This window comes from Schistocerca piceifrons, chromosome 1, assembly GCF_021461385.2.
Source record: "Schistocerca piceifrons isolate TAMUIC-IGC-003096 chromosome 1, iqSchPice1.1, whole genome shotgun sequence".
Lineage (NCBI taxonomy): Eukaryota > Metazoa > Arthropoda > Insecta > Orthoptera > Acrididae > Schistocerca > Schistocerca piceifrons.
Window position 1 is genome coordinate 628,139,986 of NC_060138.1, and position 15,383 is coordinate 628,155,368.

The 15,383-nt window shown below is 42.9% G+C and overlaps 1 protein-coding gene across 1 annotated transcript in view; it reads right to left on the reverse strand.

Moving 5' to 3' along the window:
- LOC124758258 (calpain-9-like) overlaps positions 1-15,383 on the reverse strand; it is a 110,275-nt gene that overhangs the window by 38,699 nt on the left and 56,193 nt on the right. The window contains exon 5 of the mRNA XM_047249082.1: positions 13,845-14,038. Coding sequence (XP_047105038.1) covers positions 13,845-14,038 — 194 coding nt within the window. The remainder of the gene's footprint in view (positions 1-13,844; positions 14,039-15,383) is intronic.

A 15,383-nucleotide genomic window follows, 5' to 3' on the forward strand; every position in this document is an offset into this window, starting at 1 on the left:
CGGTAGGTCTCAAAGCGCACGTGCGGTACATCAAAAACATTTACCATGTTGCTGCGTGTACTCATACTACGCGAATGAAGACAGCTACCATAGAAAAAACTGTAAACAGTCGCAAAATATTTTCACGCAGCAAAATTACTTCTACACATAAGGTGATTTATTAACTCACCACCCAACTTCAAAATGAATCATTTCGTTGCAGATAACAAGCTATGAGAGGCTTATTTTATTTATTATTATTTAGCGTATGGCTAATACAGACATATCATGAAATTAAATTACGTATACATATGTATATATTGACACACAAGAAACTTAAGTTTGCCTTTACAACTGAATATCCAGTCCTTCAATCCAGCGCACTGCATCTGGAGTTGCTAGCAGGAATCCTCTTTGGCGCCATGATAGGCTCGAATCCTGCATTCACTGACAATGTGGTGAACACTCTGGTCTGGAGCCCCACAGTCACAAGCTGGATCAGGCAGCTTCTTCCACTTAAAGAGAGAATCCCTGCATCGGCCATGGCCAGTACGGATTCTGTTGAGAATAGTCCAGGTCTTGCGTGGTAGGTCGAATCCACTTGGAAGTTTAGCACCTGAGAAGATGTTATGCAGGTGCACATCTGTCACTGCTTCCCAACGACCTTTCCATTCTTCAAGAGTTTTGAAATCCTTAGTAACCATGTCAGCAGCATCGCACAGAGTTGGATGGCGTGATTTCAGTCTCTTACGGTTTAAAGGTGGCAGGTCGCTATGCACGGGTAGGTTAGAATTCCTGGAGATCTTGTGGAATGAGAGGCTTTTAGTAAGTAATGGAACATTTTTTTCTGAAAGCGGGTAGGTTCTTCTGAGGATTCCAAGGGACAACATTATCACCCACTCTTCTGGCTACAAAACCCTGTTTTTCAATACAGTCTCCGTTCAATACCACAGCCTTACGCCACTTACTGCGAGGGCCTGCGTGCTCTCAAGGTACCACTCTACTGGTCGACGTCGGAGCCAAAGTTTCGCTGCATCAATAACCTCCCCATCATCCAGCCACTACATCCCGCAGGATGTATCCTTCATTGGCCCAAACAGATGGAAGGTGCGATATCAGGGCTGAATGGTAGATGAGAAAGAACAGTCTAATGAAGTTTTGCGAGCTCCTCTCGGGTGCACAGACTTCTGTCAAGCCTTGCGTTGTCATGAAGAAGGAAAAATACATTTGCATTTTTGTGCGAGCAACAGTTTGAAGTGGTTTCTTCAATTTGCTGAGGGTAGCACAATACACTTGAGAGTTGAGCGTTGCACCATGTGGGAGGGCATGAAACAGAATAACCCCTTCAGAGCCCCAGAAGACCGTCGCGATAACTTTACCGTCTGAAGGTGTGGATTTGATCCTTTTCATCGAAGGAGAGTTGGTGTGGTGCCGCTCCATGCATTGATATTTTGTTTTGAGATGATCCCGTGTTTCGTCGCCTGTGAGGATGCTCGACAGAAATTCATGACGATCAGCCTCGTAACGCGCAAGCAACTCCGCACAGATGATCCTCCGTTGTCTTTACGGTCTTCTGTTACACGGCAAGCAACCCAGCGGACACACACATTTTTCCTTGTGGACCTCAGGCATCTCATGGCTTTAACAACATTTTCAAAAAAATGGTTCAAATGGCTCTGAGCACTATGGGACTCAACTGCTGAGGTCATTAGTCCCCTAGAACTTAGAACTAGTTAAACCTAACTAACCTAAGGACATCACAAACATCCATGCCCGAGGCAGGATTCGAACCTGCGACCTTAGCGGTCTAGCGGTTCCAGACTGCAGCGCCTTTAATCGCACGGCCACTTCGGCCGGCAACAATATTTTACTTCTCTTTATAAATAAGAGTATATGTTTCATTGATTCGAAAATAAAGTCCGTAAGTTCAAATCAGCCTGCCATAGAATTTCGGAGCTACTACCTCAACAACTCCGATATCTGTTCTTAAATGCAGGGAGTGGACAAAAATATTGAAACACCACAAGCACAACATGTTACCGTGTCTAATAACAGCTGGCATTCGGAAAAGCTTCCAGTCGTCTCGGAATACTTACGTACAGGTCCTGTATGGTTTTCCAGGGAATGGTAACCCATTCTTCTTGAAAAACAGTGCCAAGTTCAGGAAACGATGATGGACAGCGACCAGGAACACTTCTATCCGAAATAGATCACAACGGCTAAATAAGCATCTGGTGATTGTGGTGGCCGGGGAAGTGCGACAATTCATCCTCGTGCTCACAAAACCAGTCCTGGACGACGCAAGTGGTGTGAAGTGTTCCTGTCGTCTTACAACATACATCACCATTCGGGAACAAACTTTGTAACTTGGAAATTATTTCTTTCACAATTGTAATTTCGGTCTTTGGACCATTCCTAACCATTAAGACAAAAGGTTTTGCTTCAGCACATCTAAGACCTTAAAATCCTCCGACAGGTATATATGTCACCGTCAAAAATAGGCTTTTTCACTGTAGAAATACGGCAACATCAGACGTGTGCGAAGTTCTGCAGATCGCAAACTGATGTAAGTTATGTGAAATGTCACCAACGTTAACATCGGTCACATAAATCGCTACAAGTCAGTGTTCTCGCACACTCCTTACGTATAAACTAAGGCCGTTGGCGCCAAAATATGTATTTCAATGTCTGACAGGTGCTCAAGCGGGCAACCCCAGGGTAGAGAGGGGTAGAGAGCAGTAGAGAGCAGATGGGCCTTTGTGGTGCACTGTGCTATGTAGCACATCATGTATGTAGCACATCTTGTATGCAGTAGCTGTAGCTTGCGCATATGTTTTATTTAACACCCAGTGATAGTGATGTCTCGCTTGACGTATTCGACAGTGAAATTTACGAACTGACTGATTTATTCAGTAGTCACTATAAAACGAGTAGATAGTTCGTAACATGTCATTGCCAGGTCGAAGTCCACTTACGTGCAAAACAGTTCAGTTAACCAGAATGTCCACGGGATCCCAAGTCAAGTCGTCTTTTTTTGTGCGTTAGGATGTGGGGAGGAGGGTGGAGGGAGGCATCTTGGGGGCCATAGTCTTCTAACTGGTCTGATGCGAAATGCTCGTCTTGAATTCCTCTCCTGTACCAACCCGTTTCTTAGGAGCACATGCGTCCAACATCCTCAATTATTTGTTGAATACATTCCAGTCTCTGGTGCCCCTAAAGTTTTTACCCTCTGCAGTTCCCCCGAGCACCATGATGTTCTCCACGTGTTCCTCTTCCCGTAGATTCTGTGGAGGATCTCCTTTCTTAACTAAACAGTCCTTTTACAGCTCCGTATCTTAAACGTTCCTGTTCTCTTCTGTTCTGGTTTTCCCACAGTCCATGTTTCACTACCATAGAGTACTGTGATCCAAATGTACATTCTTATATATCTGTTCTCAAATTAAAGCCGATGTTTGATGCTAGTAGATTTCTTTTGGCTAGGAATTGCCCCTTAGCTGTGAAAGTCAATTTATTGATGTCAAGTGACTTAAACAGCCGTAGGGTGACTCTTAGACGTTTTACTTTTGTAGCAAGATACTAGTTCTGAGCAAGACCCATCAGAGACAAAAGAGGTAAACTGTTGTCTGTTCATCCAATACGATCAAGACAGTTGTGAACGAAAATCCATTTTCGAAAATAGACGACATGCTCGAATTTGACAATGTCAGTTTTCATTTAGATTAAGCTGTACGAACTGAATGACGTGACAGCTGTATCAGTTTTGAGTCAGTGTTAAATAATTACGTTTTTTGTCGACTGGTAAGAGAAACTCACATATTTCGTTGTAGTTTTCGATAATATCGAGTATACACAAATTTAGAGTATATGCTTATTTTATAATCATTACACGACAGGAGTTCTGCGCCATAGTTTTGAAAATAACGTCAGTCTCACGACATCGTGGGTAACGGAACATATCTCCCCGTCATCCTGGGACATTACCACTGCTATACTGCAGACATCGCTGCAGAGACTGTGAACCCGAGCACATTATGACACTAAGTTCACCATAAACCACCTGCTCTTGTATGTTTTGGCTTCGATAATCGCTTTCTCTACTATAGTTTGTGTAAGGAAGCGCTCGTTGCACTTAAACAGAAAATATCTAACTTCAACAGTTTCATACACTGGCTAACAACTAGAAGTAAAATTAACCATAAGGCAGCTGTAATTGCTGACTTATTTATTGTCACGATGGGTTTCACTGCATTAAAACACCGCCCTCAGCAGAAAACAGTATCACATTACCGCACTAAGACGTTTCGAGCGTTTATGCAGAGAAACCGGTTGTACCAATAAAGAAATCACCAATTATATCTGTTTTCCGGTTCATTTTACTTCCATTCATTATGAAGTTTAACGATTGTGGCTACCCGAATTACGAAGTTCTATCACACACTGCATCTCTCCGAACTGAGAGACCACTATAATAGGGTATGTTTGTGGATGGGAAGCAATGGAACGTCTGCACAGGATTTCGAGCAGTCTGACTGGTACTGTAGAATCGTCGTGCTACGGTTCTGGAGGAAATAATGATCCCTGATGCACTGGCAAAATCTGAAGGAATTTATGCAGGAATAGCGGATCAGTTCTTTTTCCTACGGTTGAACCATAAACTGTTTTCTTCTGTCTGTTCTAAGCATTAGCTGGCTTCCATAGTGTGCTCGCACGTCTATTCCTCTACTCACAGCAGTCTTATCCAGTCGAGATTTGCTACATTTTTGCAACGCCTGTCTCACTCACTACAATGGTCACTCACAAACCAACTCCAAGGCAAACAGCTGCAATTTTCTGATAATTACCAGTCAAATTATACGTGGTAATCTCCTCGGTACGAGCAGAAGCGCACTAAATGTGATTGCAGCTACCAGACATTCTCTTGGAGTCTCTCCTCATAAACCGAATACTCATCTAATAAATGAGCGTCGATAGCACTGTTGTTTTTACTGTTGGAAAAGGATGCTTGTAAAACCACAATTCAGGCCCTACCTAATTGTTTACTGATTTTTTTTATTTGCTTTATGTGTATTCAATATTATATCGTTGAGTTTCTGTAAATGTTGTTGGTTTGAATCGATAGCATAAAATTGTATACTTCTTCCTTTGTAAAAACTTTGATGTCTCGGTAAAATAATGTGCAATGTATTGTCTTTATTAGTTAAATTCATTGCCTCATTTGGAGGGAACAAAACTTAATGTATATAATTGTAATTCTGTTTAAATATTTTTTATAAAAATACCAATATGTGGCCGGCCGAAGTGGCCGTGCGGTTAAAGGCGCTGCAGTCTGGAACCGCAAGACCGCTACGGTCGCAGGTTCGAATCCTGCCTCGGGCACGGATGTTTGTGATGTCCTTAGGTTAGTTAGGTTTAACTAGTTCTAAGTTCTAGGGGACTAATGACCTCAGCAGTTGAGTCCCATAGTGCTCAGAGCCATTTGAACCATTTGAACCAATATGTGCAAACGATATGTTTTATTTAAAGTAACTACTTGCTGTTATGTAAAGACTGATCCTCACTAAGGGCTTTTAGTTATTTTGTATGTAAAAGGTGTTGTGGTTCCCCTCGGGAAAAATGTGGTTGGCATGGACAGAAAGGTGGAAGGGAGAGTCAGTCGGAGACGAGCTACTGAACCGCCAATAGCTCATGTAAAGGTCGTGATTTGTGCTGGTGCCGAGAGGGGCTTTTAGTCCCGTTTCAATACTCGTCAAAGCCTCGGATCAATGGAGTAATATGCTGGCAATACTCTGAAATTAATATTTATCTTCCCCACCAAGAAATGACAGAGTCCAGCTTGTCTATCTGCATCTCCGTTCAACAACATGCACCCACCACCACATTGCGCAATCACTGAAAAGGAACTAGGAAGTAGTAGAATTGTACAGTGAAGGAACAGCTCATTGGATTTTTCAGTGTGCTCAAATACGAGGAAAATTATAACTAAACTCTTGTACCTATCCTGAATTTTTTTATCCTCAGTCACTTATCCAATCAGGGTCCTACCCATGTTAAGGTGCTTACCGAGTATCCTAATTGAAAGAATATCAAAGCCCAGTGTGTTATATTAAAAGGCCTCTTTAAAACATTAAAAATTTTGGTTAAAATTAATGAGGATAAAGAATGTGCCATGGTAACTGTTTATTGACGTAAATTTTGCAATCCAAGTTGTTGCTTAAAAATCTGTGGGTTTTCAAAGAACTATCGAAAATATAGAAGCAGATAAATTCAGTTAGGTCTTAAAACAATTTGTTGTTATTTCAAAGCTAATAGAATACTTACTCATACTGAGGCTACAAAATTTTGTTCAGTAAATGAATAATACAGCTTGTTGTCCACTGCACCAGGTGAGTCAATGCCTGATGTTTTATGTTAACTTGTGTCTTACTACTGTAACAGGTCAAATTACTGATGAAAGTTTCAAGTTTATGTTTGCTAAAATAAGGATCCCATATGTATAGGAAAGGGCATATCATTAGTGTAATAGGACCTACAGTTCGTTTATTGTACTCACTAGTAGGAAACATTTGATAGATAGACCATTTGTTATGATTACAGTAACTGCTTTCAGTCGTAGATCAGTGAGAAAGTGTTTGTCAGTGCATTTCATTTAAATTTCATTCTAAGTAGAAAGGTATTTAGCTGAGAGAGACTTAACCTATGCCCAATTCATAATTTTGTAGTGAACTATGTTTACAATTTGTTAGATAGGCAAATGTTTGAAATGTAAGACAGAACCTATGTCCAATTTATGATTCTATGGTGAATATTAATAGTAATATTGTTGAGACCATCCTGTTTGACTAAGCACTGACGACAATAGTGTATCTGTTGTACTTAGGCAAATAGTTTGTTCTGCTCTATCAGGTCCAACCTTAATGTTAACATATGCTTGTGCTAGTTCATTGCACTCTCACGTGGCAAAGTATAGGTTGTGTTTGTCCATTGAAGTTACTCATATCCATTTTCTTGAATAGGAATGTTACCCATTCTATGCCTAATTAGGCTGGCGACCGTTTTCTTTATCATTTGTACAGTGTGGATAGGTAAATTTTATTTGTTACCGTTTAAACATTTACGTAATTCTGACTTTCCCTTCCGATAAGCCACTTCCGTTAGGTACATCATGGTCAACATAACAAAATTCCTTCCAGAGGGTAACACTGCTCTGCTTCTTTATACTATAATTGCTTTGACTAAAAATTACGTGATACAATTTCCCTCCAGCTTTGAGGTTATGGTATAACAGTAACGGACAGTAATGTTAAATGCTTATCACTGCATTCTAGTAGTAACCTCATGCATTATTCGCCCAGACCAAGGTGACACTAGGAAAATGCAAAAGGCATTTACAGTCGCTCTCATCAGCCTCCGCATAGAGTGTCAACTTGGTTTGTGCGAATAAACACGAACAGTGCTGTAACGCTGCAATCGATTTGGGAATCACGCTTTTCGCCAGCAATAACTCTCTCTCTCTCTCTCTCTCTCTCTGTCTCTGTCTCTGTCTCTCTCTCTGTCTCTCTCTCTCGCTGTGTATGTGTGTGTGTGTGTGTGTGTGTGTGTGTGTGTTTTACAGGAATTGTACGATTTCGTAGTAGAACTTATTGACACTCATACACGAATACATTAAACATATTCAAGAAATGAGAATGGGTTTCCTGAAGACGATGTCGAGTTGTTACGAGAGAAGGGAAATCTGAATGAGCGACCAGAAAGATAATTAGAAATGAAGTCGAGGATACGGGATTAAGAAAAGATAGCAAAACTGGAAAAACTCTTTGGAATAATAAATAGTCCTAAATGCTACACGTGATTGGCAGCGATTTAGTATGCTTTCTAAGAGATTTTTCAAAAGTTCTGATGGCATCCCAAATACACTCCACTATAATAACATCCATAGATCTCGCTGGTTAGTCCTTATGGCGCCATATTTCACCTGTAAGAATATCAACAAAGAGAGCAGAGATATTGTTGCGGACGAAAAGTGCTGCACCTCTCAAAATTTTGTCTGTCATGGTGAAGAAAACTGGTTGGGTAAACTTGTTGGGTCCCTAGCAGATAGCGATCAACAGGAAAAAGTGTTTCTACTGTTAAACTTTTTAAAGACGTTGTGGTGTGCCAAACATTTCGACACACTACGTTCCTGGGGGGCTGAGTGCCGTTATGAGAGCCTGTGTTGTTTTTAAAAAATGCAGCTAATGCCTTAGGGTCAAATTGGCAAATGAAACCACGTAACTGCATTTATTTTGTTTATTGCATGCCACCGAAAGAGAATATAGAAGAGTAGCCATGTAGACTTCCTTTCTGACAACTCTGATCAGCGCCAATCGCAGTAAACCTACCAGGCGACACACAGCCCCCAGAAGAGGCCGCAGGACTAGGCTGCGTGGCTGATAATTAATTACTGAACATTGTTACAGAAAAAGTAATGTACTGTATATCGGTTTGACAGAAATTAGTTCCATGTTAGTACATGTCGATACTACATTACCGGTTTCACACGCCATGTATAAGTAATCGCTGAGGTTAATAAAAACCAATTAAGACTGTGAACGTCTCAAAGGCTAGGAATTGATTACCTAATGTTTCAACTTTGTTAATTGAAGAAGAAAATTATTTATTGAAATGTAATGAAACTGTAAAACAACATTATGACAATACACGCAAAGTCTGTAATCAATAGCAAACTTCGTGTAAACAAAAAATTAGTACTAGCACATTGGCTGCAATAGAATATGGTCTCTGGAATATCTATGCAGCAGTGAAAGTAAGAAAGTCACTGTATATTTCGCAGCTAAACAAAACTCGGCGTGAAGAAATGAGACTTTTTAAAGACAAGAAGTTATCTCGTCTCATTAGCTTAATTCCATGACAGCCTAACAAGAATCTGTGATAATGAGAGACGAGAATGGGTCACAAACACAATTAAGTACTCTTGTCCCTAACAAGCGAGAGCTTGCAATCTTCGAGGCGGAATGATGCTGCTTAGCACCAGAAGCCAGTGAAACGGCGTAGGCAAAAGCGTATCAGATACTTATACAGTATGCATTGTCTGCCGAAGTTGAACATTCACTCGGAGGGTGTAGGGAATGTTGAGCCATACAGCTGAGCAGTACTCCTGTGATGTAATAAACTGCACCCAATGCTGTTGATTTCAGAGAGTTTGCATCGACTCTACATCAAGTTCCAGTTTGCTTTTGCCATAAATTATTGCGGCTCTTCATTTTTGCAGTTATTTTACGAAGATTGTGACGGTAGATAAGTAAACTTATCGAAAGTGACTCCCAGGTATTTTAGAGTGCAGTTGCATTACTGTCTCTGAATGTTATCAGCGGACGCTAGTGTGTGTATCTATTGCTCAGAGAGAATTTTGCAACTTCTGTCTTCAGCGGGTTCGGTTTTAGCTTCTGCCTCCTGAAACGCCAAGTACACAAGTGTCATATGTCACTATTTCTTCTGCCTGTGACAGACTGATCCGTCGGGCTACCAGGTAGATGCCATTGTACGTAATGAAGCAGGATTCATCTATGAGGCGCATAACCCTCCATTCAGTGATGATTCATTGTCAATGTTGTGGACTCCATAATAAGCGAGGCTGTCTCAGCATTGTTGTGAACCAGATACACACTGTGACATTTCTGGTACACGCACCAACTGTTCTGATCCAGCAATGCACAATTTTCTACGAAAATGCGTCTCCTGAGACACTGCAAGTTCTCCACATAACAGCCTTTCGGTTATGGTTGTATTTCGTCGTTCAACGAAGTTCGCACATCAGTTCTGTTGTGGAATGGTCAACCTTGTACTGCCCCACGAAGAAAATTTTCATGTGTAGTTCAATAGCTGCAAATTCCTTGAATTAACGCAATGTATCGCAATTTAAGTTTTTGAAGCATTGTCGGGGCTGCTTCAAGCTGACCACAAACAAGCTGACCACAAACTGAAAACTCAGACCTAAATGGAGTCTTTGTGACATTACTTCACAAATTTTACGAGACATTGAGGGCTGCCCTCAACAAAAGAGCAGTTACAACACAGGCATAAAGGATATAACGCAGCTTTTTATTATTTGTGATTCACTTGTCTATCGGAAATAGGAAGGTACGCTTTCCTATACAGAAAGCTCAGTTCCAATTTTTGGGTAAATCATGACTTTCAATTACAGTGATTTTTCAAGTTTTCTCCTTCAGCTCCCACCTTTAGTGAATACGCTTAACTTTCTAAAACTAGTATGATCTGTTGACACTAAAGATCATCATCAGTCTAGCAAGAAACTTTATAAAGGGGGAGGGGGAAGAAAGATTAGGACTTAACACCCCAGTAGTGACGAGGGTTATTAGGACAGAAGCTCGTATCGGGAGAGAATGGGAAAAAGAGATTGACCGCGTGGTTTTGAGTGGAACCAGCCAGGCAGTCACCTAATAGATTCAGGGAAACCACGTAAAGCTAGAGGGCAAGGCTACAGATTGTTCCGCTGTCCTCTGCAGTATCTTAACCTCCTCACTATCTCACTGGGTGCGACTTAAGAAGAAACAGTGTCTCTGAGCACAATGTACAAAAATTAGTCGTATCCTCCTTCGTTCTGAAAACATCGCGCTAATATCGGGCCGGCCGTTGTGGGCGAGCGGTTTTAGGCGCTTCAGTCTGGAACCGAGCGACCGCTACGGTCGCAGGTTCGAATCCTGCCTCGGGCATGGATGTGTGTGATGTCCTTAGGTTAGTTAGGTTTAAGTAGTTCTAAGTTCTAGTGGACTAATGGCCTCAGATGTTGAGTCTCATAGTGCTCAGAGCCATTTGAACCATTTTCGCTAATATCGTGTTACATCATATCTGTTCTCGATAATGACGTCACTTCGTCGAGGAAGAGAGCCGACAAGTTTCATCAGATATTTCATGCCCATTTGAAGGCACTGACTGATTATTAGCTCCAGTAGAGCTACCATATAGCGAGTGTTGTTGATTGCTACCATTTCACACTGTTACAAATAGTCGAGACATTTTCTACGGGATTTTGGTCAGGTGATTTAGCGGGCCCGTATAGAGTTCCTGACTGTTTATTAGAAACGTATGCCTGCGCACCCGTAAATACAACTTTTTTCATCTTGGTATCGTCAGTATCATACTCATGACGAAGCTGGAGAACAAAGAGCAACAGTTCGCCACCGAGAATACTGAAATGCACATGTTAGTTCATGTTCTCAGTAACCTGGATGAGTGGGTCTTAGTAGTTGTACGAAAAACACCCCCTGTATATCCTGCCTTAATTGTATGTACCCTTACAAATCGCGGGGTGGACTCCTCATTGGGGACATTAGACACTTTGCATGATTTGAAAAGAGATGACCGCACTATTCGCCTGCAACCATATACGCAGCTTAATGGGTCACTGTGAGCAATGATGCATTGCCAGGTACTCGGCGTAAATGTCCTTTGCCTGTAATTCCTTTGGCGATGATCGCTTGGAAACTGACTGAGATAGCCCTGCATTCACTTGGAGTAGCAATTCCTGTTGAGTTTGAAACTGACTGGCAATAACAAGGCGCAACACTGATATTCGGCGTCTTTTTGCAACCACTACTTTTACATGTTAGATGTCTGAATGTGGTTACACGATTCCTTGTAGAGATCATGGATAGTCTACGTTGATACACCAAGAAACTGCATACCTTCATTTATGGTGAGTGAGCCGCGGCGAGCTGGCGCCAGTCTCATTTTGTTCATTTATCGTTGAGATCGATTGTGGTTGAGGCAAGCTATCTTTGCTTTTCGCGTGTCTTATCTTGTGGCTTCGAAGGCGAAGCGAGTTGGTTGTTAGCCTTCGACGGGTAACCTTCGAGATCTCGTGTCATTCGCGGGGGAGACGAGTGTCAACGGCTGCCGAACGAGTGTGATGACCGTTACACATCGTGGTGTGAAATTGGTTGGGTGTTTTGCCGACTTGGGCAGCTTTTTGTGACTTCGCTGGGAACAAAATTTGAAGGGAAGCGGTGAAGCAGTGGAAACCGCTCCCTCGTATTGTGTACCTGATACGGAGTGTCGTAATTGTTTGTTCACCGACGCACTGAGAGGTTTTAAACTTTATTATTATTGTGGGAGACTTTCTTGGCCTAGTTAAATGGTGGCCGTTATTTGAAAACTTTCTGAGAAGTTTTTGTGTCTCTTGCAGTCAAATGATTTTATGAAGCTGTTTTTAAAGCCCGCACTCTATTAATATAGTTGTCCATGTGTAAATGAGTCAAATGTTCTGCCCAACTTTTCTATGTTTCAGAGTTGTTGACATGTCTTTGTGATCGGGCAGAAATTTTTATTGCGCCAGCGCCTTGGCGGGGAGAATGGTTCAAATGGCTCTGAGCACTATGGGACTCAACATCTATGGTCATAAGTCCCCTAGAACTTAAAACTACTTAAACCTAACTAACCTAAGGACATCACACAACACCCATTGGCGGGGAGAGAAATGTCATCCGAGGTCTAGGCCTGGAAAAGAACCTGGCCACTAGCGGAGTTGGCCACATATCCTCTTCCAACGTTTAGTATTTATCTTAATTCCGGCAAGGCGGGTTAAGCTGGTAGATATATATTTTGTATGTAACCTGTTTGTATATGAACTTGTTTTCTTAAATATTACGACTGGCAACTGGCTAAGCCTTAAACTGCATAGCATCTGCTGAGTTCCCTGTCAGCTTTTTCTAGTAATTTTTTATTAACACGTCTGAGTACGGTTCAAATGGCTCTGAGCACTATGGGACTTACCATCTGAGGTCATCAGTCCCTTAGAACTACTTAAACCTAACTAACCTAAGGACATCACACACATCCATACCCGAGGCAGGATTCGAACCTGTGACCGTAGAAGCAGCGCGGTTCCGGACTGACGCGCTTAGAACCGCTCGGCTACAACGGCCGGCCGTCTGAGTACGTAAATTTTTTTTTTTTAAGATCAGTGTCTGTGTTGTAGTTTTTTAAATTGATTCCATCATGTTATGTAATGGCATCTTAGTTTGGCACTAGTGCTCAAGTGTTATTGAGTCAATCTTTACGTGTAATTGTTTCATTATATCTATTTTGAGGAAAGTCCTATATGGGAGGTGACTCCTGGGAGTTTGAAGTTCTCATGTATGTCAATAACCCCCTTTTCTTAACTGGAATTATTTGTTAGAGTAATGAGTACGTTGGGTTTCTAATTGTATCTGCAAACTTTATCTAGTGACTCGTCCACAATTTGTAATTCTCAAATTATTGTTTTAAAGGCGTAATGCCAATAAAGTGTCTTAATTATAAAGTGTGACTACCAACCACGATTCCATCACGCTTCCTCTTTTATGGTATTTAAGATATGCTGTGCAAGTGTGGTACGACTAAGGAATGACGTATCAGTAAGGTCTAGGCATACATCAAACACTACAGTTCCTGAATGAAATTTTCACTCTGCAGCTGAGCATGCGCTGTTATTAAAATTCCTGGAAGATTAAAGCTGTGTTCCGAAGGGAAACTCTAACTCTCGACCTCTGCCTTTCGAGCAGAAGTGCTCAATCAACTGAACGGTCTCAAGTTCGAGGCTTGGTCCGGTGCACAGTTTTAATCTGGCACCAAGTTTCACTATAGTTCCTGTGTGCAATTCTGTCACGACTATGTCGATCCATTCCAGTGCGCTATTTCCTTATAACTGACTGGGACTTACACGCCACTCACTGCTATGATGTATGTCAGTGGTGCGGTGTCACGACTGCCTATTACCAGCTCTACAACATTTCCAGTGGTCGAAAGCAACCAGTTTTCAGTGTGTCAAATACGTTGTCGGGTGAGCTTAGTGGTGTGGCGGTCCTCACTTGGCGTACGCCTTCTCGACGAAGCAGACCCAGAAGAGGGCGGCGCCGGCGCAGCTGGCGTAGAGCGGCGCGCCGCCCCTGGCCGGCAGCCGGTCGTCCAGCAGCACGCAGCGCCACCGCCCGAAGCGCCACAGCCGCACGCGCACCGCGCCGCGGTAGCCCGCGCCACGCAGCGGCTGCCGGCCCGGCACCACCTGCGCAGACAGAGTGCAGACCTAGCCCTCCAAACGCATACTATCACTTTATACAGGCTGGTCCAAAATTCCTATTGTAGTCATCTAGAGATTCTCTGAGTGCCAGGTTATACACTACAGGTCATTAAAATTGCTACACCAAGAAGAAATGCAGATGATAAACGGGTAGTCATTGGACAAATATATTATACTAGAACTGACATTGTCACGCAGTTTGGGTGCATAGATCCTGAGAAATCAGTACCCAGAACAACCACCTCTTTCCGTAATAACGGCCTTGATACGCCTGGGCATTGAGTCAAACAGAGCTTGGGTGGCTTGAACAGGCACAGTTGCCCATGCAGCTTGAACACGATACTACAATTCATCAAGTGTAGTGACTGGCGTATTGTGACGAGCCAGTTGCTCGGCCACCATTGACCAGACGTTTCCAATTGGTGAGAGACCTGGAGAATGTGCTGGCCAGGCCAGCAGTCGAACATTTTCTGTATCCAGAAAGGCCCGTACAGGACCTGCAACATGCGGTCGTGCATTATCCTGCTGAAATGTAGGGTTTCGCAGGGATTGAGTGAGGGGTAGAGCCACATCTGAAATGTAACATCCACTGTGCAAAGTGCCGTCAATGCGAAGAAGAGGTGACCGAGACGGGTAACCAATGGCACCCCATACCGTCACGCCGGGTGATACGCCAGTATTGCGATGACGAATACACGCTTCCAATGTCCGTTCACCGCGATGTCACCAAACACGAATACGACCATCATAATGCTGTAAACAGAACCTGGATTCGTCCGAAAAAATGACGTTTTGCTATTCGTGCATCCAGGTTCGTCGTTGAGTACACCATCGTAGGCGCTCCTGTCTGTGATGCAGCGTCAAGGGTAACCGGAACCATGGTCTCCGAGCTGATAGTCCATGCCGCTGCAAACGTCGTCCAACTGTTCGTGCAGATGGTTGTTGTCTTGCAAACGTCCCCATCTGTTGACTCAGGGATCGAGACGTGGCTGCACGATCCGTTACAGCCATGCGGATAAGATGCCTGTCATCTCGACTGCTAGTCATACGGCGCCGTTGGGATCCAGCACGGCGTTCCGTATTACCCTCCTGAACCCACCGATTCCATATTCTGCTAACAGTCATCGGATCTCGACCAACGCGAGCAGCAATGTCGCGATACGATAAACCGCAATCGCGATAGACTACAATCCGACCTTTATCAAAGTCGGAAACGTGATGGTACGCATTTCTCCTCCTTGCACGAGGCATCACAACGACGTTTCACCAGGCAACACCGGTCAACTGCTTTTGTGTATGAGAAAACGGTTGCAAACTTTCCTCATCTCAG